This window comes from Psittacula echo (assembly GCF_963264785.1).
Source record: "Psittacula echo genome assembly, chromosome: 4".
NCBI lineage: Eukaryota > Metazoa > Chordata > Aves > Psittaciformes > Psittacidae > Psittacula > Psittacula echo.
The window spans coordinates 112,548,190-112,574,603 of NC_137738.1; the positions used below are offsets into that span (position 1 = coordinate 112,548,190).

The 26,414-nt window shown below is 42.5% G+C and overlaps 1 protein-coding gene across 7 annotated transcripts in view; it reads left to right on the forward strand.

Moving 5' to 3' along the window:
- MEIS1 (Meis homeobox 1) overlaps positions 1-26,414 on the forward strand; it is a 109,144-nt gene that overhangs the window by 80,016 nt on the left and 2,714 nt on the right. For 4 of the 7 annotated variants that reach the window (XM_080616829.1, XM_080616833.1, XM_080616832.1 and 1 more), the window contains 3 exons: positions 4,169-4,245; positions 23,403-23,461; positions 24,687-24,776. In XM_080616829.1, coding sequence (XP_080472955.1) covers positions 4,169-4,245; positions 23,403-23,461; positions 24,687-24,776 — 226 coding nt within the window. Of the gene's footprint in view, positions 1-4,168; positions 4,246-23,402; positions 23,462-24,686; positions 24,777-25,046; positions 25,143-26,414 lie in introns of those variants that run through there. The other 3 variants (XM_080616831.1, XM_080616830.1, XR_013956730.1) reach the window with 2 other exon arrangements.

A 26,414-nucleotide genomic window follows, 5' to 3' on the forward strand; every position in this document is an offset into this window, starting at 1 on the left:
CACCATTGCAATGTGCTGTTACGGTGGGCAAGGCAGAGAGGAACCAGTGTTATTGATACCGTCTTACAGATAAGATAAAGCCTTTTGCTGTCCTGGCATCGAGCATTTGCAGCCTGGGGTGGAAAATTTGAGGAAAGGAGTACATTTGGACAAGGGGTATCATTAAGAGACAAACTTGGACGCTTTCCATCTGTATCCGCTGGAGACTTTACCCAATGGCTGTAGTTAAAGGTGGTAAAAAAAAAAAAAAAGTCTTATTGTTTGTTTTGCTAAAAATGACCTCGGCTGCATTGAAAAGGGGCTTTTATTAAGACTGCTGCTCTCTAAATACCATTCATAAAACAGTGACAAGAGAATATGATGGAAAGTTGCATTTTTCTCTCTGTCACTTTGATTTCTTTGTTACTGCTAAAATGACTGCTCTGACTCATATTTTGCATAGTTATTTTTACCTTTTCAAATGTTCCTTAACTGTTCATATTACCCTGGGCAAATCCCCCAGGGATAATTTTCATTTGCATGCAGACTTTGATGGTGTTATTAAGCAATCACTTTCTGTACTAAGTCATTATTAAAAGTAATACCACAGAGCCTCAAAAACACATTAATGGTGCCAAACAATCCGCATTTCAGCGCTAGATTTATGGGAAGGGAAAAGCACTAGGTCTCATACCATTCGGTGGATGCTGCTCTGTGGCGCTGTAGCAGCAGCAGGCACGATCAGAAAATACCAGAGCCATATTCAGAGTCCTTATCTGCTGTCAGCCTTATTCTTTCAAATGCCCTTTTTTTTTTTTCGACCTGCTTGCTTCCTACTTTTTATTTTTTTCCCCTTGGATATGCCCTTTTCCTCTGGCCTTGGCAAGGAAGCCTGTCTGCAGCCTTCCAGTATACACAAGCTGGGCAGGTTCTGGGAAGGAGGGTCAGCCTTCCCATCTGTAATCACCGTTTTATGGCTTTCACTCGAGGTGTTAATGCAGATCAAATGGAAAACACTCCAGTAAGAGCGTTACAGCTTCTCGCGCTGCCCCGCGTATGGTCCCAATCGTTAATTCTGATTATAAGACCTAAAGGTAATTCTGTTTGCTCTCCTAATGCATTGCGGCTCTCCCGGTGGTCCCGCGTCTCTTTTCTTCAATTCCCATCTTGATCAATTGTTTGCAAATAATTAAGCTTTTAAGAGATAATGGTAGGAGCTAATGTACACAACAAAGTAAAGGTCTCAAGTCACTGTTTATTGAACAGTGGCACAATTTGCTTTGATATCCCAAAGTGATCCAGAGTGATAGGTGGACTTGACAACTGAAATCAATGTAGTATTTTTAGACACACACGTCCATATATATTTTTATATATATATATTTTATATGGTTATATATTTCATGGAGTCATAGAATATCTCAAGTTGGAAGGGTCCCAGAAATATCATCAAGTCCAACTCCCTGCTTGTCACAGGACTACTTAAAACTAAACTATTTCACTAAGATACATATTTTATATAAATATTTAGCTATATAATTTATACACACACAAGTACAATATACATATATATGCAAACATATATAACTCTGTGCATGTGTCTTTACCCCTTTGAACAACCATTAGAAAGGTTTTGGAAGGCACCTGCTGGTCTTGCACAGGTGAAATAAAGACCAACAACAAGATTCCACTGAATTTCCTATTTCTTTATAAAATGGCAGTTCTCAGGGTTTCCCCCTTTCTGTCCATTGCAATGTGATGTCTGCCTGTGCCTGTAGCACAGGCCTTCCTAGCCCTGTGGGTGGGAATGCAACAAGGCTTTGAATGTTTTTATAGCAACCTAGCCTGTGGCATGCTGATTCTTTGTCAAGTCATTTTTATTATGGGTTTTTTTTTTAGCCTACAAAGGAACAACTCGTACGATCCACAGAAAGCTTATATAATAAGGATGCCCAGTGTTTAAGATTATTTTAAACCCCACCAAATCATAGTTAAAAAGCCTGCCGCATTGTGAACCTTTAGCTAAGAGGGATTAGCTATGTGAAGTCCCAGTCTGTCATGTGATTATGGCAATTATAGATTTATCTTTAAATTAAAAGTTTATGCTATGCTAGGGTATGAAAAAAAGAATAATAGGATGACCTTAAACTTACTGCAATTTGAGGAATTTGGGGTTTGGGACTTTTAAAGCAATTATTTTTACAGTGACTGTATTATTCTGATGGCTAATTTTATCCAGTCTTGTCTATTTGGAAAAAAGTCCAGAACAATTGAAAATTGCTTAATGGAGACAGAGTTCTCAATTCCAATAGCTAGAGGCTGTCTAGTAATTATTGCTTGCTGCATGAAATTAGACACAGTTTGTTCAATTACTTAAAATTAGATCACACGTAAGGTGGCAAAGCAAAATAAGAACAAAAAAGGAATAATTTTGTCAGCACTTGATAGCAAAGTGATGAAATGGGAAGTAAGCTATAAAGATGAAAATGTTGCAAATCATCTCTATACAGTTGGGGTTTTTTAAGAGGAGCAAAATATTATGTTCAGATAGATGTACATTAAGTCAAGTACAAGTGTTTGTTGTGGATGAACGTGTATATAAGGCAGATGATAAAATTCATGTTATATTTTTGCATGTGTAAAATGCAAATTACCCATAAGAAAGAAGTAAAATCCCTTTCCCCATGTCAACTACAGGGAAGCTGTTTCAGGTTCATGCAGAAAATATAGGGGGTATTTTACAGGTATACTGGTTATCTGTAGGCTTACTGTAAGCAAAATAGTATTTTTTAAATAATGGAAAATTCCCCAGTGTTTTGGGGTGAAAAAACCTATCTTTTGGAGCCAATGGCCACAGTGGTGGGCTTTGAAATGGGCATGTTGGGCACAGGGAAGTTGCCATAGTTACTACAAAAATTCCTGTTTGGTAAAGTTGAGGTGATGCAGTCATGTAAGATAGCTGTTAGATGCCAGATATGCTGTTTACAAGAATATATAAAATCTGATAAATAGTTACGATACCAATAAGATTGCAGAATTTTACGATGTTTTAAATTCTTATGCTTTACAAGGTTTCAGTTTACATCTTGTGTAATGTTATGCAGAAGAATGCATCCAAATAATATGGGACTGTTTTGGGGGAAAAGGGATGTGTGTATAACAGCAAATACTTTGTGACAACCAACTGCTAAATGGGATGGTGGGATAAGGTCTAACCTGTTATATCCAATTATCTTTATTGAAATATTAAGTACCTTGCAGCAGACGAGGTCTGAATCTGGTGTGTCCTGAGACTTGGGTGTTCAGGTTAGAAGCTAAGCCAGATCCTTAAAACGGGGGTTTTCCTGGGTGCTGTTACATTTGCAATATTTGTCCTTTTAATTTTTGGAGAGTGACAATTTTACATGGAGGGAAAGGACAGAAATGATGTTTCTAAATTTCAAACTTGGATGTGCTTTTTGCTGTTGATTTATTAAGCAATCTGTATTCATGCAGAAGCAAATTTTCTGAGAAAGCAATCAAGTTCTCACAAGAAACTTAACTTATGATTGAATTTTAACATTATCTTCAATTAAACCAGTATTTATTTTCTGTCTCTTAGGATTAGTGCAGCCCAGCTATGTTAATGTCAGGCAAAAATGTGCTGATCATTGACCTTGTGTTGGCCTGTGTTCAAAACCCAGGCGTTTGTTTATGTTCAGGTTGCTGATCTTATTTGCAAATTATTTTGGGGCACTGGCAAGATTTGCCTTCACTGTCTCAGACAACATCAGCATGTTTTAGTTTTACAGAGAAGTGCTTTATCACAGTCTTTATTGTTCTGTGAAATACAGGGGTGGGTGGGGGGAAAGAGGTGATTTGACTCTAATAGGTCATTTGAGACAAGTGCAAAAACTTTCAGCTAATGCAACAAATACCCTTCTTGAGTATCAAGGTACTGCCAGTATCCTAAGCAGTTATTTCTCCACTTCACTAATCTTTATAATTGGCTTGTCTTTTACTGCCATTAATTAAGTGATGTAGTAGCCCATTAATAATTATAAAAGAGTGACACACCTCAGCTTTTTCACCTTTCAATAGATGTCACACTCCTGGTTTGGTTTGGGGGGTTGTTTTTTAGTTTAAAATAAAAAGCAGGCAAAAAAAGCGCATTGTTTTAAATGTGTATATTTATTTTGGTGTCTTATAGCACCCTTACCCTTCAGAAGAACAGAAAAAGCAGTTGGCACAAGACACAGGGCTCACTATACTTCAAGTGAACAATTGGTAAGTAATTTTCCTTGGTGTTTCTATATGGCTGCTGGCTCCCTCTGGCTAACGCTTTGCATTTTTGAGGACACACGTTGCCCTGCCTGCTCCCCCCTAGCAGTTTACTGATGCATAGGGAATATGGGTGAGTTGTTTCAGTTATGGGAACTAAGAGGTTTGCTACTGCATAAAACAAACCGTATTTATTTTCCCATCTCTTGGGCAGATTTCAGTGTATTTGCATTTGAGTACCACTCCTTCTGGCTGAGGATGTGTCTTCTTTAATAGGAAGCCTCGTTCATTTTGAGAGCTTTGGTCTTGGAAGAGGTTGAGATGTTGGGTGAAAAGAAGGGGCAGTTGGCCCCATTTCTGCAGAACGTATTGGGGTGCTGTCATGCTTTCTTTTTTTTGCTTGTAGTAAGGTTTTCCTTTTAAACTGACATCCTTCTATCTCTTTACTGGTTTGCTTTGAAAGTCCATTTTTTTGAAAGCTTGAATAAACTTTGAGGACAATCTGGCTTTCTGTTGCTGAAGTACAGTGTGGGGCAATTTTATTGCTAAGAGTTGCTGGAGCCCCTGATCTGTTGTAGAAGTGATTTCTTTGAAGGAAATTGGGATCTGTGCTGTTTTCTACAGTGGATTTTGGGTTGCTAACTGTCCAGGATGTGGTGAAGGCAACCAGTGAAAATTACTTGTGATTTAAGTATAAAAACACAACAGTGAACCCTTAAAAAAAAAGAAGTTTGATTTATTACCCTTTGTTACTGCATTCAAATGCAGGTTTCTCCCACTATCCCAGAGTAAGTGTCATATTTGAAGTGTTTTGCAATCTAATACCTTGTAAAACTAAGTGTATCTAATTAATTGTCCTAATATTTTTAGATTAGTGTTTATGATGGGAAACCTTATCCTCTTTGAAGTAATACCCAGAAAATGGCCAAGGCAAACAGCGAGCCTGCTGGGGAAAAGGGAGGGAGGAATGCCAGTTTGCAGACAAAAGTTGGGGTTTTTTTTCCGTTCAATAAGTGTCAGAGATTAATATTACTGAAGCTCTGATTACATGGCCTAATCCATTTTAGTGAATAAATTTGGTCTTGATGTCCATTGCACCTACATTAACAAACCCTCCTCTCTTAGAGAGAGTAGGAGCCTGTGGGAGAGATTTCAGATATATTAAACCCCATTACAGAAAATGTAATTTCTGTCAATATAATCCTGTGTATTCTTCAATTTAGTACTTTAGAGATAACAAGCTACTTACAATATATTTGCCTTTGGAGGATTAATTTACAAAGTGCACTATCTGGGAGACGCAGGCAGGCTCACATAAGCATAGCTTGTAAGGGTTATCAATTTCTATGACCCCACAGCAGCCCTGGGAGATCAATTTTTTGAAGCCCTTTAAGACACTGAATAAAAGAAAATACCAAATACTTAGTGTACGTGAAGTATGCTTCCAAGATACTTACTTTAAGATGGAGGAATAACAGGCACTATACATGAAATGTGTGCTATAAGGAAGCGTGACCCACAGTATTTTGGCTCAGCTAGAGAAGATTAGTGTTTGCTTCAACTTTACATCTTCGAGCCTTCATCCAGGTGATACTTTAATTGTTATGGTTGTCCTTCAGTTTAATGATAGGCACTTTGGCCAGTTGAGAAGCTGTGTATGTTCATCAGGGGTTTTATTTAACAATGGGGTGGAGCAAGCGTGTGCTGCTTTGGAGGGGTCTGGGAACTTAGGGTTTGGTGTGGGCAAGTGTGTCTGTTTAGAATGGTCCATCAAAAAATCTTTTTGACTTATGAATGTAAGATGCTTTGAACTGAAGCTGGTGGTAATTCTCTCGAGTAACTTTCCAGGGTGCTTCTCGGTACCCGTCTTGGCTCAGATTTGAGGAGTTTTTACTCCGACTTTGTGTCAGATGTGGTTTTATAAGTTCCTTCTGTGCATGTAGAAAGAAAAAAAAAAAAAAAAAGAGGTCAAAATGCATTATAACTGAAGGCTTGTGGATGTAGGGCAGGCTTCCTCTGCTTCAGCTGGTTTTGTAATTCTGCAGTGGTGTTACAATTGTATAAATTATTGAGACAATTCCCCTTCTCTCCCCAGTTGCACAAAGATTTAACACTATAGAGACAGTCGGGGCTTTCTTAAATCACAAGTGGTGGGCAGAAATGCCAAAACGCAGAAATCCAGCCCCTGCTTTTTGTAGTGGATGCTAAGGAACAAGGAGGCTGTGAGGCCATGGCTGAACGTGCAGATTGCACATATACTTACATCCTCAGGAAACATCCATCCATGGGTTGACCAATGAGCTACTCATCCCCTCCCAAATCCATGGGGGTATGGGGCAGCCCTTTCCCAACCTTTTGATGAATCTTTTTCCTTTTAAGGTGGTATGCAGGAGAAAAAAACTCTTCTTGCCTAAATTGTTTTCTACAGGGGAGAGCTAGTGTATCATTTCTGGTTAGCTTTGCTTTTCTTCAGTGGGCTCATAAGTCATTCAGCCACGACCTGCAAAAAATTTTGCCTTCCTCCTTAGACTCTTCCAAACTTGTTAACACACATGTACATTTTTGTATTAATGATGAGTCATTGTAAATCACTGTTGCAGAGATTAAATAAAATGCTGAAGGGCAGGCTGGGTGCAGATCAGTCATAAATTATTGGCAGCAACACAGCATGTGGGAATACATGAAATGTGCATGAAAAACATAAACTCATGTCTGGTAGCATGGTCGTTAGCCCAGACTGGGAATGCTGTATTTTCTGGATAGAATTAGAAGTTTGCCACAGAGCAGCCAGTGAAGAGAGCATTTGTTTTCTGTAGATTGAAAGCATTTGAATAATTTTTTTTTTGTCATATTTTGAATGCCTTTACAGTATGTGCTAGTTGCATACTTCAGTTCTCTGCCATAAGGAAAAAAAACAGTGCTTTTCACATACATACACATTTCTGCCTGGTGTTCAGGCTGCCCGGGTTGATGCACACAACTCCTATTGATGCTGGAGAAGTCACAGGAAAGGGATGATGATGTGAGACGTGCCAGGAAATGTATCAGTGGTAGGACACGTCTTTAAAAATACCACAGTTTTAACTTGCCCCTTTTCCTTGGGTTTTTTTGGTTTTTAAAAGCAATGAAATAATCCACTTGGAGGATTCTTTCTTTCATTTTTTTGCACATGTGATGATTTTGCTTGTGAATCACCACTGTTGCCTTTTAGGACCATCTTTTTGCCGCAGTTGGGTGTTCCTGTTGTTGGAAAGAGGGAGCCCTTACCCTATTACAAAAAAACCCCAACAAAACCAGAATCTATGGAAGGTAGGAAGGTAGCAGAGGTCAAGATGTCGTTAGTCTAAATGAACCCTTCAGGTCTCTGTCTTGTTAGCTTTTAACCCCACAGCATTTTAGGGTTTGAAGTATGGTAATGTGAACTAGAAGGGGCACTTGCATGATCTTGACAGTGTTGTGTATATGGACATGGAAGGGACCTGACCAAGTACAGGTTAATAAAGTGCTTTTCCCCGGTGATAAAAACTGTGATTGAAATATCCTGGAGGTGTGATCCAATCACTTTGTACCTCAGCTGAGAGCCAGCCAGGCTATATTGAACAATCTATACAGTTTTCTTGTTTACTACATCCCAGCTGAATCTCTTCCCGTTAAGAATTAATGGTAAATAATTACTGCTGGTACTCTACGGAGAAGAGAGAGCAATTCTCATCAAGGGCTGCATTAGGTGTCGCATGCTTGTTTATGTTTTAGGAAAGTCTAGGTACACACAGATAAATGTCTGCATATTTGTAGAATAATGTGCCTATATAACCTCTCAATACATACATATCTGTATGTGACTACCTGTCTAAATAGAGCTGCATACAACTACATTAAAATAACCTTAAGAAAAAAAAAAAGATGAAGTTAGAAAATTCAAATCCTTAAAGCTTCAGTCTTTAATTAAGTGCTTCCATTATGCTTTTTCTGAAATACCCTTGTGCTATCTAGGGCACAGACCAGACAATGATGGAGCAGCTAGTCAATATTTTATCTTACCCTCATTCTTCAGTGCTTCGTTTGTTGAGCTGTATTCAAACCATGCTTGAAGATGGAATTAATAATTACTGCTGGGCTTTCCTGTGGCGCTTACTGCTGTAATACCCAAGTCCTCCCCTGACCTCCACTTGCCTAAACATGCATAAAAGGTTGTGGGTCTGTATAGTATTTTTGCAGTTCCCCTGCAAAGAGAAAATGCAGTTGTCCCAGTTCACATGTGAAGAAGTGAGGCTCAGGGAGGTCCAGGTCCAGCACAGCTGCCAGTTTTGGGTGGGTCTGGGACTGTGCTATGACTCAAAATGACAGCAAGTTATCCTCGTTTAAGGTCCAACAACCACCAAAACTCCATGTTTTGAGCACCTTGGCATTTTCCATTGCCAGCCTCCAGTGTTGGGTATGGAGGAGAGATGCAAAAAATCAGTAACTGCTGATGAAGAGTTTGGGTTTGATAATGTACTTGGTAGCTCCTGAGCAGTCCAAGGCAGCAGTAGAGCTGAATCCTCTTCTCCAGTGCAGTGTTCAGCTGCTTCAGCCAGGACTGCTTTACTTTTCTTGCCGATTGCTGCCTTATTCATCCAACTTTGACAAAGTTTATTTCTTGTTGAAATCAACTTTTCTACATTATGGTGCCTTGGCCTGTTCTTATAATAAACATAATCATCATTAGGGTAGCTGAGGCATTAGGCCCTATCAAAAATTGTACTATGAGCAGGTAATTCAACTGTTTGCATATAAAGTAGATTAAAGAATAGGGTGCAAGCAGCTCTACTAATACGATTTCCTAACTCTTGACTTCTTGATTTTATGACCTTAGCTTCTTTAAATGTCAATTTTGTGTATAATTTCCTATGCCTGCAATAAACCCCCACCAAACTCCAATCAAACACACTGGAAAAAATGGTCAAATAATGTAAATTTCCCTAATCTCATTCTTGGAGACAGCAGAAGTTATTTCTGCTGAAACTTTATAAGGAAGAAATTTTTAAATGCTTCAAGACCTGCCTGAAGGTGAGTTTGAAAGATCTGAGATGGGTTTGTGATAGGAAGACCAGACCACCTTATTGTGTTTAGCACAGCCAGCTCAGGCTATGGACACCCCGAAATACCTTATTACTCTTTTAGTCCGGTCACAAGTCCCCTCCAGCAGGAAATTTTCTCATCCGTCCATTTCTTTGCTCATGAGTAAACATAGTGGTAGATCTTTGCTGTGGTAGTTGCATGGGGCAGGGGATGAAGAGCTTTGCTGTGGCACAGCAGGCAGGGTGGCATGATGGGGATGGGAGGATTCTTAACTTCTCACATGGGGTTGCTCCCCAGCATCCAGTGCTGAATTGGGAGCACTACTACAAGGGGTGTCCTTCCCATCTGCTCACCGGTCATGCCCAGCCTGGCTTGCAGATGGCAGGCTTATGGATGGAGCAGATGGGGGGATGCAAATGGGGCAGATGGGGCAGGTGCAGATTGGGAGATGTGGGTGGGGGGCATGGGAGAAGGTGCTGATGGGGCAGATGGGAGGTGCAGATGGGGGAATGCTGATGCAGTGGATGGGGAAGATGCAGATGGGGACAGATGCTGATGGGGCAGATGATGGGATGCAGATAGGGCTAATAGGGGGATGCTGATGGGGCCAGATGCAAATGGGTCAGAAAAGCCCCTGCCCACCCCTCCACAGAAGTGAAGAGGAAAGAGGAGCGGCTGCATGGCTCTCCACCCTGCCACCTTTTGGAAATTGGTCCCAGGCCCTTGTTTTCCCACTGTGTTGGTTTTTTTTAATCATAGCATTCTTGGGATTTGGTACATCTAAAGCACACTCCAAAACACTCCCAAATACAAGTGATACTGTTGTCCAGCAATTCCCGTGTGTTAAGCCCCATGCCAGCCCCTTCACTGGGCTAGTGTTTAACATAGACATCATCTTCGCCCAATTCCTTTGCTGAGGGTGATACCCGCCTGAGCGAAAGGCCAGCACATGACCAGTGCACCACTTTAGTCCCACTTAAGCACTATTTTTAGGGTGTAAGCGGGGGAGGAGGCGAGCAGGGAGGTAGCATAGCAAAAGCAGGTGCCAGTCCTACGCACAGGGGTGGACTTTCACCCCCACTTGCCTTCCAAATCACAGGCTACAACAAATAGGCAAGATACTCAGTTTGCCACTTTGCAGAGCATATCACATTTTTAGTTGTAGGCAAATAAAATACCTGCTTGTTTTCAGATGTATCTATTACGGCTTTGTTGCAGTAAACAGATTAAACGAGAAAAGGTCAAGATGCAATTTGAATCTGTGTAAGAACATAACAAATACTTTTCTCAGTAATCAGATACAGTAAATACAAGTACTTATTTACTTGTAAATGTTAAAACATTCACAAATTATCCTCTCAACTTCAGCAATACGAACTTAACCATCAGATTTTGGAAACCATTTACTTTTCTCCTTTGTGTGATTCAAGAATACGTATACAGATGTTATTTAGACACCGATTTGTTAATGGGAACACACCTGAAAGCACGGAAAAACAGAAATGAGAAAGAATAAATGTTTCAGGTTTAACGAATACATATTGTTTGTTATTCCAAAGTAAGACAGTAGGTGTTTGCAATGTGAAAATCATCCTGCTCTCCCCAAAAAAGCAAAAAACCCCAAGAAAACTATTATAAAAAGGATCTTGCTGGGTGAATTGTTATACCGTTTGAGCAATTCGAATATGTGCGGTAAATTAGCTGTTCTAAACATACCGTATGCTGGGCTTTTCAAGCAGATTTTTACATTTATGTTTTCACTAAGTCTTAGCTAATTGTTATGCATTTCACCTTGAATGCCAATTGTAATAATAATATTACATCTGTAGTCTATTTCTCTGTTCTTAAATTACAGCAATCAGGAATACTCACTAGGTAAAATCCTGTATAGTTACTCATAAGAAAATATTGAAATCAGACGAAAAAATGTTTAGCTTGCATAATGCCTTAGGCCTGGAGAACTGCCAGGCAACCAAGGTATTATTAGAAAAGCTGAGCAAATAGCTTACAGGGGGAAGAGTTGTGAATTTAGAGCCATCAGGTACCGTTGTGTCACAGGATTAGGCTGGTATTTTTGTTTAGTTCAGTGAAGCTGTTTAAAAATACAGCGCAGTGGTTTAAACATGTGGGGTTTGGTTTCAGCCTGTGGGTTTAAGGAGTAGTGGTACAGTTTTGGCATGAAACACAGGTGTTTTTCCAAAGGGGGCAGGTGCTTGGAGGAGGTGGATAAAGAGTTTTTTGGCAGAAATGATCCAGGACTTCAGGTGGAGCAGGGAAAGAGCTTTAATCCTGGAGAGGTGATAGACCTTGGGTTTCTTGCTCAGTCCAGTCTTGGCAGTCTCCATGCACCCTAAACTACCCTGAAACAGGGGTCACCCTGTCCAGGAGCACCAGGGGAGGATGTTTCCCCTAAACATTGCTCTGACGGGCCCTGGATTCATGCTGGGGAAAGCCATCAGAGGAAACATCATTTATTTCAAGAGCGAACGTGGAATCATTTTGCACAAACTAAGACTGGTTAGTGGTGCCCTGAGCTTTCAGCAAATAAAATAACTGGTGTTATTTTATTCACACAGTTGCTTTTTTGAGAGGAAGGTTGGTTCCCACTGCAGAGCATTGCATGGTGCAGATGGGGTTTACCTTCCAATAGTCTTGACTAACAAAAGGTGCTCAGCAATTGAGAAGTCAATAAGCAGGATAAAAAGCCAACCCTGTTTTCCCTTGGGCCTTCCATCCTCTTCTGGGCTGGTTTTCTACCTGTCAAACGTTTTTAGTCAGCGCATTAATATTCTGTAACAAATGTACTGTCAGGTGTCAAGGAAATAAGATGAAACGGTGCCTTGCAAACATTTGCCGCTTGCTCTTTTCCCTGCTCCAGCCCTAGCTTTGCTCTGCAGGATCAGGGTCAGAAAGCTTTGTTTGGTACTTTTTACTTAAAAAGGCTGAGATTCAGGTGTGTTCTGTCTCAAAACAAGAGTTTGGCATTATTCCACTTTATCGTGGAATTGCTGTGTTGCAAATGCTGCGATACTGCACCATCTTCTATAAATACAGTTCTTAGGACTTGGTTTCTTTTCAGTGAGAGAGATGCTTCTGTCACAAAAAATACCTTCAATATGTTAAAAAAAAAGAAAGGGGGGGGAGAGTAATGGTTTGTCATTGCTTTGCAAGTCAGGTTTTGGTCTATTCTTGTCATAGCTATCTGAAGTGTGTTTACATATAGTTTGCCTTTCTGGTATTTTGTGCTTGCACAGACCTGATCTCCACCTATTTTGTGTCAACAGTTGCTGAGATTGGTGTAGAGTGATTAACCATTGCAAACTGAAACGCCAAAACGCAGAGAAAGGTGCCCTCAGAGACCCTCTCTCGCGCTTACATCAGGCACTTGCTCCGAGCTGCACCTGCATAAAGCAAACTGCGTGGTTAAAAAGTCAGCCTAGAATATTAAAAACGGGGCAAATGTTGCCTCCTTCTTGGCTAAACCAATTTCTCATCTCCAAAATGAAACACAGCCAGAGGCGCAGGGCGAGGACGTGCTTTCGAGGGCGTGTGTTTTGCCCTGCCTGCCCTGAAATGATTTTGGTGTAAATGATGTGTGGCTGCTACACCAGCGTTAGCACTAATGAGGCTGCTGCCTTTTATTTTACTTGTTTTTACAAAAGGAAAAGGCAGCAGATGCTGCTGAAAAAATATTACTTCTGCAGTTCTTCAGTGAAATCTAGGTCACATAACAGTTTCATGGGTTATTATTTTTTTCCCTTGCCCACTGTAGTCCTTGTGTCTTTTTTGGCTAATGGTGAAGTGCAATAGCAGTAGCTCCTTTTCAATTCAGATTTATCCCAGATGTGTGACTTCTCACCTGGTTTGTAGAGGTGTTTTATACCATCTGGAGGATGATCCCTAAGCTTTCTGTGTTCCATGGTCTCACAAATTCTTTTTATCATTGACATTCCTCTGACCTCCCCGTGTGTTTTGTTTGTGTTGTTTTCTGAGGATGTCTTTTCTCCTGCCCTGACTAAAACGCTGTCAGAAGTAGGATTATAAGCAAAATGAATTACTTCGCTTAATGAGAAATCATGTTCAGATAAAGTAGATTACAAAGTGGGTTATTAGTAGTGGTTAGAAAACAATGTTTTGAAGTCGGATGTCTTGGGGGGAAGTTCGTCCAGAAGTGTGGGGTTGTTTTTCAGGTTGGCTGTGACTCAGAGTTGTATCTTCTGTGGTTTATGGGGGAAAAAAAAAAAAGGAAAAAAAAAATCAAACCAGTTTTGCAGGTGCCCACATCACACAAAATACACCAACGTGCTTATGTTTGTTGTCTCACTAGTGGTGGGAAGGATGTAACCACAGGAATCACAGCTTCCCCACTCTGCCCTGAGCCGGTGTCTTGGGGTATAGACCAGAGTGATGTCAAAGCCTATTTCATGTATGAATCACAGGTCCCATATAAGGGTTCATTATGTTTTCTTTTGGGGAGATCTGGGTGTTTCCCCCAAAAAATACTTGACAGGGCTTTTGGTTTGGCCACCCTGGGCTTGCTTCTCCTTGTCCCTCAGGCTGGAGGAGCTGGTGTGGGATGACACGACGAGGAATGGGTTAGGGACCAGTTGAGCAATCTGGACATCCATAAATCCATGGGTCCAGATGGGATGCACCCGCGGGTGCTGAGGGAACTGGCGGAAGTCATTGCTAGACCACTCTCCATCATCTTTACCAAGTCTTGGGAAATGGGAGAGGTGCCTGAGGACTGGAGGAAAGCAAATGTCACTCCAGTCTTCAAAAAGGGCAAGAAGGAGAACCCGGGTAACTATAGACCGGTCAGCCTCACCTCCATCCCTGGGAAAGTGATGGAACACCTTATCCTTGATGCCATCTTAAGGCATATCAAGGATAAGAGGGTTATAAGGGGCAGTCAACATGGCTTTACCAAGGGGAAGTCATGCTTGACCAACCTCATAGCCTTTTATGAGGAAATAACACGGTGGATGGATGATGGCAGAGCGGTGGACGTGGTCTACCTTGACTTCAGCAAAGCATTTGACACAGTCTCCCACAGCATCCTCATAGCTAAATTGAGGAAGTGTGGTCTGGATGATCAGGTAGTGAGGTGGACTGCAAACTGGCTGAAGGACAGAAGCCAGAGAGTTGTAGTCTATGAGGCGGAGTGTAGTTGGAGGCCTGTATCTAGTGGAGTGCCTCAAGGGTCAGTATTGGGACCAGTATTATTTAATATATTCATCAATGATTTAGATGAGGGAATTGAGTGTACTGTCAGCAAGTTTGCTGATGACACTAAGCTGGGAGGAGTGGCTGACACGCCAGAAGGCTGTGCTGCCATCCAGCGAGACCTGGACAGGCTGGAGGGTTGGGCAGGGAGTAACTTGATGAAATATAACAAGGGAAAGTGTAGAGTCCTGCATCTGGGCAGGAACAACCCCAGATTCCAATATAGGTTGGGGAACGGCCTGTTAGAGAGTAGTGTAGGGGAGAGGGACCTGAGGGTCCTAGTGGATGGCAGGATGACCATGAGCCAACACTGTGCCCTTGTGGCCAAGAAGGCCAATGGCATCCTAGGGTGTATTAGAAAGGGGGTGGTCAGTAGGTCGAGAGAGGTCCTCCTTCCCCTCTACTCTGCCCTGGTGAGACCGCATCTGGAATATTGTGTCCAGTTCTGGGCCCCTCAGTTCAAGAAGGACAGGGACCTGCTGGAGAGAGTCCAGCGCAGGGCAACTAAGATGATTAAGGGAGTGGAGCATCTCCCTTATGAGGAAGGGCTGAGGGAGCTGGGTCTCTATAGTTTGGAGAAGAAGAGACTGCGGGGGGACCTTATTAGTGTATATAAATATATAAAGGGGGAGGGTCACGAGGATGGAGCCAGGCTCTTCTCAGTGGCAAACAATGATAGGACAAGGGATAATGGGTATAAACTGGAACAGAAGAGGTTCCACTTAAACTTGAGAAGAAATTTCTTCTCAGTGAGGGTGACAGAACACTGGAACAGGCTGCCCAGGGAGGTTGTGGAGTCTCCTTCTCTGGAGACATTCAAAACCCGCCTGGACACATTCCTATGTAACCTTATTTAGGTGTTCCTGCTCTGGCAGGGGGATTGGACTAGATGATCTTTTGAGGTCCCTTCCAATCTCTAACATACTGTGATACTGTGATACTGTGACAGTGTACGGAGTTACTCCATACGCCTGAAGTGGCCTTCTGGAGATGAAGGATGAGGAGATCCATCCAGGAGTGCGGGCAAATAATTTCTCATGTCCTTCTGTGCGTGGGAACACACCATCAGCCAAATGTGGGAGCAGCCTCTCTGCTTTTGCTTGGGCTGGAGGCTGGGCACAGCTTCCAGCTCCCATGCCATATGCCTTATAGAAAGGAGTGAACAGAGGTAAAAAGCTGCTTGGACAAGGCTTCCAATATGATGTATGGAAAATGCCTTAGACCTCAAAGGAGGACCCCTGCATTTAGACCACTTGTGTGGCAAGAGAAAGCTTGGAGATGATACAGGCACCTCTCACAAGCACTACATTCCCTTAAATAAGAGGTTATGCTGAATCAACGGAGGACAAGAAAATTGCTGCAAGAGAGAGGAGTGTTTTCAAAGAAATGACGAGTGTTTTGCTGTCAGTTCTCACCCATTCTCAGTGTAATCCCTGCCATCAAGTGGCAGGGTTTATTGGTTTGAAATGATCTGCTGAAGAAAAGCTGCTGGTTGCGCTCCTGATGTGCACTAGATCAGGACCTCGGTTACAGAGTCCAGACATGATCTCCTGAAGGTTCATATGGAAAGTTGAGGTTCAGACCCCCTCAGAACTGAGAGAAAACATTGAGCTGGGAGATGTGCATCACAGTGTGGGCTGGTCTCAGAGCTTCCAGAGCCTGCGCACCCTCTACCACAAGTGTCTGGGAGGTCTTGCTGTTTGTGGCATGGTCTGCTTATTGAAGTGCATACATCTCTTTCCCAGCAAAGCCAGTGCACTGCATGCTGCTGAGATAAATCGCTTTCCAGATCTGCAGCGGAAAAGTGGCTAACACAGCATTAGCTCTTGGGCAGGGAGAGCATTTTTGTGGGAGACAAGATTTTGGCTGGTATCGTGTTGTGTACTCAACCGCAGCACTGTATGGGGTCCAGTGCTGTCCCGGGCGGGAGTTAGAGCAGCCTTAGTGCTGCTCTACTAGATGAATCCTTGCCATATTCCTTAAAGGCTAATTGTGGCACATGGAGATCAGCAGAGTACAGCTGCGCTGGGATTTGGGAGCAGGGAAGAGACGGGAGGTCAGCTCTGCTGGCGCTTTGCCATGTAAAGATTTCCCCTTACATCATCTGGCTGCCGAGGGCGAGTTTACATCTGCTTTGCACCCCAAGGGAATTGCGGTGTCAGGAATGGGGTTGCTGTGAGCCCTGCCCTGTGCAGCCAAGACCTGCAGCATGGCCTCTGCTTCGGTTCCTTGGCATCAGCGGGGAGGCACCTTGGATGCCAGACCTGGATTTTCACCGGAAACTTTCCATGTCAGCTAAGCTTTTCTGAGAGGGATTTTTGGATGGGAGGAGAGGAGGAGAAGGAGGAGAGCATACCGGAAAGGCCAACAGCAGCTTGCCTGTGATATGGGAGGGCACTGCAGATGGGCAGAGCAGGGAGGTGCATCTCCAGGGAGCCCTTCCCTGGGCATGTTGGCTCTTCGCTCCTCCCTAGTATGTCCCTCCCTTGTTTTTCATTCAGAGCTAACAAATAAATTATAAATTGGCTTTAGCTTCATCCTACTGGGGAAAAGGTAAAACTTTGCAAGATTGAGAAAATGTTTCCTGCCCAGTTTTCTTCTAGAAGGACCCATTGAGCAGCCACCAGCCGTAAGCTCTGCACAGAGATGGGGCTAGGAGAGTGTTTGGGCCATGCAGGAGCTTGTGTCTTCTGCCTTGATGGAAAGCTGTCACCCATCCCTTCTGCACCCAGAGCATAAGCAACTACCAGGTTTGCTGCCACCCCAAGGTGGTCACAGAGGCTGCATGGTGTCTCCTGGAGCTGGTGGCAAGGTGCTTCCCCAAATCCAGTCTGCTTATTTGGAGGCAGGATGCATCCCGCCATGATCTGAGAAGAAAGCATAGCATGGAGCAGGAGGGGAAGCAGGGTTTAGGGGCTTTGGAGAAGAGCAAGCATACAGGAGGTGGCCAAAGGTAGAACTGGTGCATGTTGGGCTGGCCAAAATGTAGGGCGTAGCTGCTTTCTTACAAGAAGCATATACCTGATCCCATCCCTCTGCTTTCTATTTTTGCACTCAATATGCTCGCTACATCAGCAGGGTTGGCTTGCAAGAGATTCAATAGCACTCTCCTGCTTTAAAGCAACTTTTCTGAATGCACAACATGAATCCATCGGTGGGGTCACATAGTAATGCTTGAAGTCAGAAGCTATTTTTAAAACTAAATTGCAGAACCACACATGGCTTTCATTAGTGCTTTACATCAAATTTGTCAGCTAATTAGTGGTTTTTCATCACTAGTTTTGCATAGTATTTTATTTGTTCGCTCTTCAGTATTGTCTTGTGACACCCTTAGCCTTATATACAGTCCCTTGTGCTGGTGCTGCAGTGGAGGAGGGAGGGAGAGGAGAGCTTTCAGGAAACCTTCCTGATCCTTCTGATGGATGGACTTGCTGTGTTTGGAGTATATTCCAATATTACGTGTCTGGAGTGGGCGGTTAGCAGCCCATGTACTCTCTTCCCTCCCTACCTCCATTTAGTGTTGTAAATGATGTATTGCAGTCCTGAACTGTCTTCGGTTCGGAGGAGGTGGAGGAGAAACCAAGAAAAGTTGCCAAACATGACTTCATAAGGTTTGACTTTAAATTGAACAAAGTTTCTTGAGTATCTTGGATTTTTCTCTTTTTTTCTCTTTACAAATAAAGGGAGTACAGAGAGCATGGATTGCTAATGACTGGTAGTTACGGGTCATTAAGCTCACTGACTTCAGGATCAGAACTTTCTAATAACGGCAGTAAGCACTCTTTTAACATTTATTTCTCATTTTAGGGATGGGGAGATGTGATTACCATTCAAAGTCTGCAGTTATTTTTTTCTGTTCACAATTACAGAGGGAGCTTTTTTAAGGCTGTTTTTAAAACACTTGGAAGTATTTGGTGAAATAATTTCTTTGGTTTTTTTTTTTATTTTTCTTTAACTGACTACTTTAAAAAAGCTCCAGAAAACAAATACGCAGGAAAAAAAAATGAAAATATGTTAAAATAAGGAATAAAGCAGTTACTGAAGTGTAATAATCCTGCTTTATAGCACACTTTCCATTTAAATTGTTTTTATTAGAGATAAACCTGTTAAGTGTTGAGGAATTAAGTGCTGAATAAAGAAGGATTTTTCGCTGCTGTATAAGTGAAGGATCCCAGTATGCAGAAAAGAGTATGGCTGGTTTTACAAGTGAATTCCTTGCCAATTTGCAGGGCTCTGGTTACTTTGGCATCTGTTAGAAACATGATGGTTTGCTTGTTGTCAAGAGGGATACTATTTTTTTCAGAGGGGCAATAGAGATTTTTAGCACTGGGGTTTGTAGCTACTGTGGGCTTTCTCATCGTCCTTATGCTTGGTTTACTAGAAAGAGCTGAAGGAGAAAATGAGGCAGAGAGATTTTCGGGCATTTCTTGGCACTGCTAGTGATACACAGCCTTCTGGCGTGCAGTGCTTTAGGACAATATTGGGAACTCCAAGTATCAAAAGTCAGTAATTGTGTGAAACTCTCCTCATTTGGAAGGGCTGGGGGGAGAGGAAAATTCAATATACTGCTAAGTCTCAGCATCTCCTTTCAGACAGCTGGTCCTGGAGAATTTCATTCAAAGACTGCAAATTGGAAGTCCCCAAATCACTCTGTCGATTCTTGAGCAAAGGTGGCTTTGGAAATTGGTGACAGCGGAGGAAGGTCTTGTTTTATTCACTCAGCAGAAGTGAAATATAAGGGGAAGGGAGAAAGAACAGATCTGTGAGGAAAATGTCACTTGGGCTGTAACCTGAGCCTTCACAAACTGTGCCTTTTGGAGGGTTTGGTGACCCTCGGAAAATCCTTGCTCTCTAGCTGCTATTATTGTAGCCAATTTCCAACTAAAATAAGTCTTTTGTCGTCACCAGCCATGCTGCCTCTCGCTGAGAAGAAACAAAACTTGTGCGTGGCAGTGAGGGTGGCCAAGCTGAAGGTCAGAGTGCAGAGCCAGATTGCAGCATCCCCGGGGCTGGGTCTGGATCTCACCCGTGGGACCAACGATGCACCAAACAGGGAGACTGCCAGTGACCTCTGGAGACAGACCCTGGGCTAGAAGCATAAGAGAAAACATCCTAGTAAAGTGCAAATTGGAGAAAAGAGGGTTTCCTCCTCCTCTCAGGGCTATGCAGGTGGAATAGCTGAGGTTTTCTTGCTTTTGGGGACACAGCAGAAAGCGCAATCTCATGTATCCAAAAGGGCAAAGAAAAGTTAACTTGAAAAAAGTAATAAATACTTTAAACTTCTGTGTTTGCCCAACTGTTCAAACGTTCCCTCCATGCCAGATTCTTCCCTTTGGGAAAAAAAAAAAAAAGAAAAATAAAAAAGGAGGAAAAAAAGCAAGCAAGCAAAAGTAACCCAAGTCATCACTTTGCAGAGTTCTCAGCCCTCCTTGGGCTTTTAAATGGGTACAACTTGTACACTAAGGGATCTCATGTTGTTTGTTCCACTGCTGATTCTGTTCCTTGGGGGGGAAAAAACCCAAAAACAAAAAAAGCCTGCCACATCAGAGCAAAAGTGCCAGTGCTTAGAGCACTGGTATGAGAAAAAATACGCAAGTCTTTGAGCCTCTGTGGGTCTTTACTCACATGAGTAAGGTTATGCAGCGGTCTTAATGATTAACTTAAGTTTTATGCTGAGTTGTATTTTGACAGTACTCCATTTGAGTAATCCTTAATACAGGAATAGGTTTTTTAGGTCCTATTTTTTTTAACTTTTAAAAGTTAGAGTGACTTAGGTTTTCTTTCTCTTAGGTGAGCGTGAACATGCAGGAAAAGGAGCAGTGAGATTTTTCCTGCTAGCTTTTCTGTTCCATCATTTTGCTGGTGCTATGTCAGCCTGATGCTTTGGAAATGCAAAGACTGTGATCAAAAGATCTTGGCCCTTCTCTCAAACAAAAAAAAGCATTACGAAGAAATTATCTTCATGCCCCCATATTTCTGAAGCAACAGCTAATTTGCAGTTTGGCTTGCGGAGTTCTCAACTGTGATTTGTAAATGTAAGAGCGCTGCGTTGTGCTTTCGCAAGGCAAGCCACATTAGTAGTTTTAATCTGATGGGTTCTTAGGAATTCCAGGTTTGGGATGCAGGAAGAAACTTGAAAGTGAATACTTTCTTCTTCTTTTTTTTTTTTTTTTAATGCATAGTGGTTTGGAGTCTTCTATAATGCAAAGTAAAGCGTCCTGTTACAAAGGCAGGGAGGATGGGACAGAAGGTTAAAGGGCACCCTGGAAACAAACAGCTGGACCAGTTTATTTAAACAGATACAAGGATGGGGAGCTGACCTCCGTTTGACTTCTAGTGGGAGGAGCGAGAATGTCATTTTATTACTTTGCCCAGAAGGAAAATGTTCTTGCGTCTGAATTCCCCCTGAAGACATCCAAACACTGGGCTGTTTGGCAGAACTGCTACTTATAGAAAATACTTCCATTAATGCATAGGAAGAAGATAACTATTAAGTACCTGTGCGTAAAATGTTCTTGAAAGAGATATCCCAAGCTGTAGCACAGTGCAAACAGGTGAGAATATGTTTTACCGTAGGCACATTTTCTGGATACTTACTGGTAAAGTCTAGCTGTAATAGTTTATGATTTTGAGCCCCCCTTCTTATTAAAAGCACTTATAGTTTGGAGGAGAAGGAAGAAAAGGTTGTGAAATTGGGGGTATGTGTGCTTAATGTTGCTCAGGGTTTCTTTGGGGTAAAAGCTTTCGGCAAATGAAGGTTTCAGTGACCAGCCAGTCTCATAGCTACCAAAAACCTTCCCCTCCTGCCGCAGTAAGAGGTCCTGGCAATTGGGCAGTAGAAGGATGGAGTGAACACAGCAAGAGCCTGCCAGGCATGCAGAAAGAAATGGCTGAGGCACTGGGGTTGTGTGGTGTTGTTTTACTTAGGAGAGTTACTGTGAAAATTGCTTTCTGCAAATGCAGATTACAGATATTAAACAATTTTCTAATTGGTCATGGAGGTAAGACAGCTAATGGGGGAAAAAAGGCAGATTTTTTTTAATTGCTCATTTCACATGGTGTTTGTGCTACACCTGTGCTTATAATGAGAAAGGAGAATTAGTCTAACCTTCTGCTCACATGATTCTAATTTCCATGGTTTGTACAAGATAATGATAAACTGATTTGCAACACTGTTTGCTGGAGTTGAGTTTTCTTTTTTCTTTATTGGAAATGTGTAGAAAAATTGATCCAATGCTCTTGCTGGCAAACCATGACCTAGTTAAGGTATAAGGTTTCCACATCGGCACCCGGAATTTGTGCCTTTGAGCCCATTTTCTTGAGACAGACTTGATCAGGATTCAACATCTTGATTAATTTTTTGCTGGAGTTTGGTTAACAGGCATCAGTAGGGAACAGGAGATAGATAGGAAGAGACCAAAATCACTGTGATGGTCTTTGATGAGGGCAAAACAAACAGCATGGGGTGGTGGTTTGTGATTCTTCTCCCCTCTGGTTTTGGGGAACGGGTGTACAGAGCTGATTCCCGCAGGAAGGTCCTATTGGCTTTATCTCTGCAGTAGGAGAACTCCTGCTAAGCCACTCCAAGCAAAGGCAACAAAAACAAGCAGCAAGCAGTCCTTTGTGGACGTTCTTATTGCATTCTGCAAGTGTTGTGTCATTTTACCCAGGCTCATGCTTCTTCTTTTACTAGTAGATATTGTGGCATACACTTTTTTTATTATTCCTGTTCTCTGTCTTGCAAAGAATGTAAAGTCTGGTTATGAGGCTTTGCTGTGATTAAATCTCAGCGAAGATTTTTTCCAAATGGGTTTTAACTGAGCTTTCTGATGAGTGAGACCACAAGGGAAGTTCTTCTAAAGCTCTTCAGGCAGGTTCCCAGCCATGGTTTTGAGCCTCCTGATTTCAGCGCCATGAGGACTACCCACAGAGGAGACCGAGGCAGTTGTGATCCTCCTCCTTCTTCTGTTTTGCTCCAAAGTATTTTGAATATTCGTTTCCCAAATAAGCATTGCAAGACTCACTGAGGCGGAGAGCTACAGAAGGACGAGGAGTACAGTTGCAGATGACTATTTTTAAAAAATTATTCTACCTTCTTTTTTTTTTTTTTCATTTCCAAAGATCTGCTTTTCATTGTTCGGGGGGAATTTTCAGTAGTCCAGTAATTACAGTTTAACAAGATGTTTGCTGTAAATGGTCAGGCCTAGCTGGAGAAAACAGGATTATAAATTCAATTACTGTAAAGCTATGACCTCGCCTTGACCCCTCAGACTTTGCATAAAGAGAGGGGGGGGAAAAGCCCACCAAGAAATGGCTAGGAGGAATGCAGGGCTCTGAAGTCCCCAGCAGTGTGAGTTAGCAGTGATAAAACTCCAGACGTTCCCTCATTTGATGGGCTTCTGCCATCACAGTTCATTATCTTAATAGTGGGCATTAAAAGGGAATTAGGTTTGCGAGAGGTAGGGGCAGGTTTTGATAAAAAAAAAAAAAGAATGGAAAAAGAAGTCAGAGGACATAAGGCAGAAATGGCACTAATGAGGGGGAGGAAGCAGATGCCCTCACAAGCATCTCGCCGGCTTCACCTGTTTGGCTTTTTTTTGTGCCCCATGCTGAATTGAGAAGAGCGTTGCTGGTATTGTTTCCTGAAAACTCAGCTAATTCCCCCATGAAAAGATGAAATGGAAGTGTCTGACTGTGGTAGAAAGCAGGCAAACATAAATCAGCTTGGAAACCCCAAGCTCGTGTTCTCAAAGGTCATCAGGGTTAGAGGTTTTGCAGTATTTGCATCCCGTCGCAGCCCGACAGAGTGAGGCGAGAGGGCTTGGGGATGGGTAGAAGTCATCCCTTTCCTAACCGTTTGCTTTCTTTTCTTGCAGGTTTATTAATGCTAGAAGAAGAATAGTTCAGCCCATGATAGACCAGTCCAATCGAGCAGGTAAGTCCCCAATAGTAGCTGTATTCAAGACACGCAGGCAAAAAACATGCTTAAGCCATTCACCGGGAGGTGCATTACCTGGTAAATAGATGAGAAATGAATGCTGGGAGTGATTGACAATTGAAATACAACCAGCTTTCTTTCATTACTACCCTAATAATTTTGCCATGATTAAAACATTTGGGAAAAAAAATTGAAAATTCAGAAAAAGAAACTAAAATGATCCACTCCATGACTGGACTTCCCATACACATGCAAGTAGTTGTTTTGAGTTTTCCTTCACGGCTCTTTCTGCTCCTATGACCACTCCCTGGTGCATGGCTTGGTGTGGAATTGCTGTAAACTTTATTACCTGTCAAAAGGGCAAAGGGGTCAGAATCGCTTGTGGGACTCAGTAAAGTTCAAAGACATTCAGTGAGGTAGAGCTTTATGTGCTTTAATAACCCAAGGCAGCTTACATCTGAAGCCGGCTTTTAATGTACAGTTAAAACCTCAAGTTCAGGTAGTGGTACTTGTATAGGATCCTTTTGTCCCTTGTCTCTTCTTAGTAGCTGTCTTTGGGGATTGATGAGTATTTGGTGTTTACTTTGGGGGAATTTCTTTTTATTTTTGTAAAAAATCTTAAGTTTTCACATGCTGGTTCTATCTGAGGTCTTGGCTCGCATCTCTGTGTGGGTATTTACCATCGAGGAATAGCCAGTTACTCCCAGTTGGTTTTGCTTTCCCAAGTCTCACTGCCAGACTATCCAAATCCATCGTTGTTCTAGATGCCTTTGGGCCACAATTCCTCTTTGAGTACATTCGATTATTTTGTCATTAGGGGTAAATATCTGGCATGAATGTGTTCAGGTCCTGCTCTTAGAAAGGCACACGGGCGTAATTTAACACACTGCAATTTCAGTGTGACTATTCCAGCCATAAAATCCAGCTCCTATACAGGTCTTTGCATTGACGTCAGCAGTGGCAGCAGCTGGAGCTGGGGCTCCTTGTGTCTCGCGATTTTGGATCGCTAACTTCATTTCCAAACTCGCAGTAGGAAATTAAGCCAAAACCAAGCAAGTGTGTTAGCCCAGCCTCTCAATTTGAACAGTAGATGGTTTTCATTCTGTTTAGAGCCAGCATTTATAGCTGTCTCACAGAGTCCATGGATAGGCAGGTTGTGTCTTGACACCAAGAGATGACCCTTTTGGCTGTTGCTAAAAAGCAATGTTCTACACTTTTCCAGTAAGTCAAGGCACACCCTATAACCCCGACGGGCAGCCGATGGGAGGTTTTGTGATGGACGGCCAGCAGCACATGGGCATCCGAGCGCCAGGTAAGCCCTTGGGGTAGCATTGCCCACCGATGGGTGATCTCAGTCATGCCACCACAGGTAACCACACTTCCACCCTTCACCGTCGTCTCAACTGTCTGCCTTGCCTTGCCTGTCTTCTGCCTGCTTTCAACCACTGAGGGAAACCAGGCATCTTCTCGCTCGAGGGGTCCTGGACTCTCTTCCATGCTGTGTTTTGGAAAGGGGCTTTTGGCACTATCTGTTGACTTTGCTCATTCTCTGGCATCTTCTTGGATTTTTATCTCCTTCTAGGACCTATGAGTGGAATGGGCATGAATATGGGCATGGAGGGGCAGTGGCACTACATGTAACCTTCACCTAGGTAACCAATGGCAAAGCCAGGGGGAAGTAAGTACAAACGGGGTCTTTGTTCTCACTTTGTCCGAGGGATATTTGTCTCCTTACATTTCCCTATGTTCTCCCTGCCCATAGCCTCATGCTTGTTCCTTCCTTTCCATCCATCCATCCTACGCCTGGGCTCCTTTGGGTTTCTGTCCCTCTGGTTCAGCTCAAGCTTTCCAAGCTCCCAAACCCCCCGTGCGCGCGCGCGCCGTACACTGACGCCGCCGTACATTGACGCCGCCATACATTGATGCTATTATCCATCCCTGAGCACATGACAAAACAAGAAGCAGCCAGGGAGGTGGGGGAGCCCGTCGTCTTGGCAACAGACTGATTTGCAAAATGTAAGCGGTCTGCAGCAGCGCAGGGAGAGGAAAGAGCATGTCCCCAAAGTGTCATAAATCTGTCTAACCGCAGTTGATGCATGAGTTACATTTCTCCTGCTAACCTGCAAGACACCAAAAAAGCCAAACAGAGAGTTCTCATAGGTGAAAAAAAAAACAAGCTGTGGCTTCACTTAGTTGCGTTTTAGAAGGCAGTGGACCAAACTTTGATTTTTTTTCTTAATTTTTTTCCCCCCAAGTTTATTTCTCTTTGTCTGTCCATCATAATGGGATTACGTGTGGCAAAGGAAAAAGAGAGAATACAAAATAGAGGTGTGCGCAGCAGGCTATGGAGCTTAGCCCAGGCTAATTGACTATATCCAAATTAAGTATGCCATCACTTGCAGTGTGACAAATGGATTTGACTTATTCAGTATACAAAAATAGAGATCATTAATGCAATCTTCAGTGGCAGGCCTTGCAAAGAAAGCCTAGAAAAACTGCCCCAGTTTCCCCCCACCCTTTTGTCTTTTTATAAGGGAAAATACATTATACACCTTTTTTTTTCTTTCTTTTTTTTTTTTTTATTTTTATTTAAAGAGCAAAGCAGTTTGAAACACTGAGGCACCAGTACCGTGTTTAAATGGTGCCTGATTCTGTCTCTTTCGCTCTCTTTCTAGAGTTACAAGCAGTTATTTTGGCATCTTTGCTGTACCCCCAGCCAATATTAACGCAGGGTTTGAAGTTACCCAGGCCAAGTGTATTTCATAGTTGCCTTCTCTGGGTGCAAGTCAAAACTAAGTTTTAACAATTAGCTGTGAAAACATTCCTCTGAGCTTGGGAATGCAACAGCCTTATTACCTCATCATGGAAATTTCTAGCTTAGTTAATTTAAATATTGTTTCTTAGTTTCTGGGTCAATTAAATTTAAATGATGTATTTTATGCTTCGTGAC